This window comes from Triticum aestivum, chromosome 7A (assembly GCF_018294505.1).
Source record: "Triticum aestivum cultivar Chinese Spring chromosome 7A, IWGSC CS RefSeq v2.1, whole genome shotgun sequence".
Taxonomy (NCBI): domain Eukaryota; kingdom Viridiplantae; phylum Streptophyta; class Magnoliopsida; order Poales; family Poaceae; genus Triticum; species Triticum aestivum.
In genome coordinates, this window is record NC_057812.1 from 130,939,461 (window position 1) to 130,940,611 (window position 1,151).

General features: G+C 54.9%; 1 protein-coding gene across 1 annotated transcript; it reads left to right on the forward strand.

Annotated features, from left to right (window-relative positions):
* Positions 1–774: 774 nt before the first annotated feature.
* LOC123149789 (uncharacterized) lies at positions 775–1,151 on the forward strand (the record flags this gene model as incomplete). The annotated part of the gene is made up of 1 exon (XM_044569528.1): positions 775–1,151. A coding segment is annotated over exon 1 (327 nt), but the record flags the coding sequence as incomplete, so codon positions are not given.

The window sequence follows — 1,151 nt, forward strand, 5'->3', positions numbered from 1 at the left end:
CGTCATTCTGACGGAACTGTTTCCCAACATTCTGCTGGACCGAAGGGATCGTCATCGAGCTGAACGTGTGCTAGAACTCGGAGGTGCCGTAGTTTCGGTGCTTAATCGGTCGGGCCGTGAAGACGTACGACGACATCAACCGTGTTATGCTAACGCTTCCGCTTTCGGTTTACGAGGGTACGTAGACAACACTCTCCTCTCTCGTTGTTATGCATCACCATGATCTTGCGTGTGCGTAGGATTTTTTTTGAAATTACTACGTTACCCAACAGCCTCTTTCGAAAAGGAAAAAAACGTGCTTTCGGTTCGGTTTTTTCGTCCCAGTTTTTGTCTGCCTTTTTTGTGAAAAATAGAAGCTCATCAAAATCTATCAACATGCGATCTAGTTTTAAAAATCTCGACGCGAGGAATCCAATGGTGAAAATTGTTCGAGATTTGGACGCATAATTTAAGAAAAAAAATCTTTTGAATAAATGAATGTACTAAAGAAGGGAAAGTCCTAAGATACGACAAGTGACGTGCATGCAGTGTGTCATTTGTCACTACCTGAAAAGATGGGAGTGATCTTTGGAAAAGGAGTACTTCTTAATTAGTGATTTCGGAGAAATACGGGTGCCCTAGGGAAGGGGAGCATCCAAACGGACGGAATCGATCTGGGCCTGCCTGCTTCGCGTCGACGAAGAGGCAGAAGGCCCAGAAGGTACGGCCCACCATCCACGGCCCACTGGACTGCTACTATACAAAACGTAACCATTTCTTGCCCTCTCCGCCGTCGCGCGCCGATCCATCCACCGAAAGCCCACACGAAAGGAGCACGCGCGAGGATGGCGGGCACAACCACCACCGGCGGCGGCGCGGGGGGAGCGGCGCAGGGGGGCCGCCGGGCGCTGGGGCTGCTGGCGAGCGTGGCGAAGCGGAAGGACGGGTTCGTGCAGCTGCTGCTGATGTCGGGCATCCTCATGATGAGCCTGCGGTCCCTGAGCCAGAAGCACCGCGTCCGCGACCTCGCCAACGACGCCGCCGAGCTCAGCCTCGAGCAGGAGCACATCTCCCACCGCATGCGCGAGCTCCAGGACGAGCTCGACCGCGAGGCCGGCGCCGACCCCTCGGGCGCGTTCGCCTCCCACCTCCGCCGCATCTTCGCCGCCCAC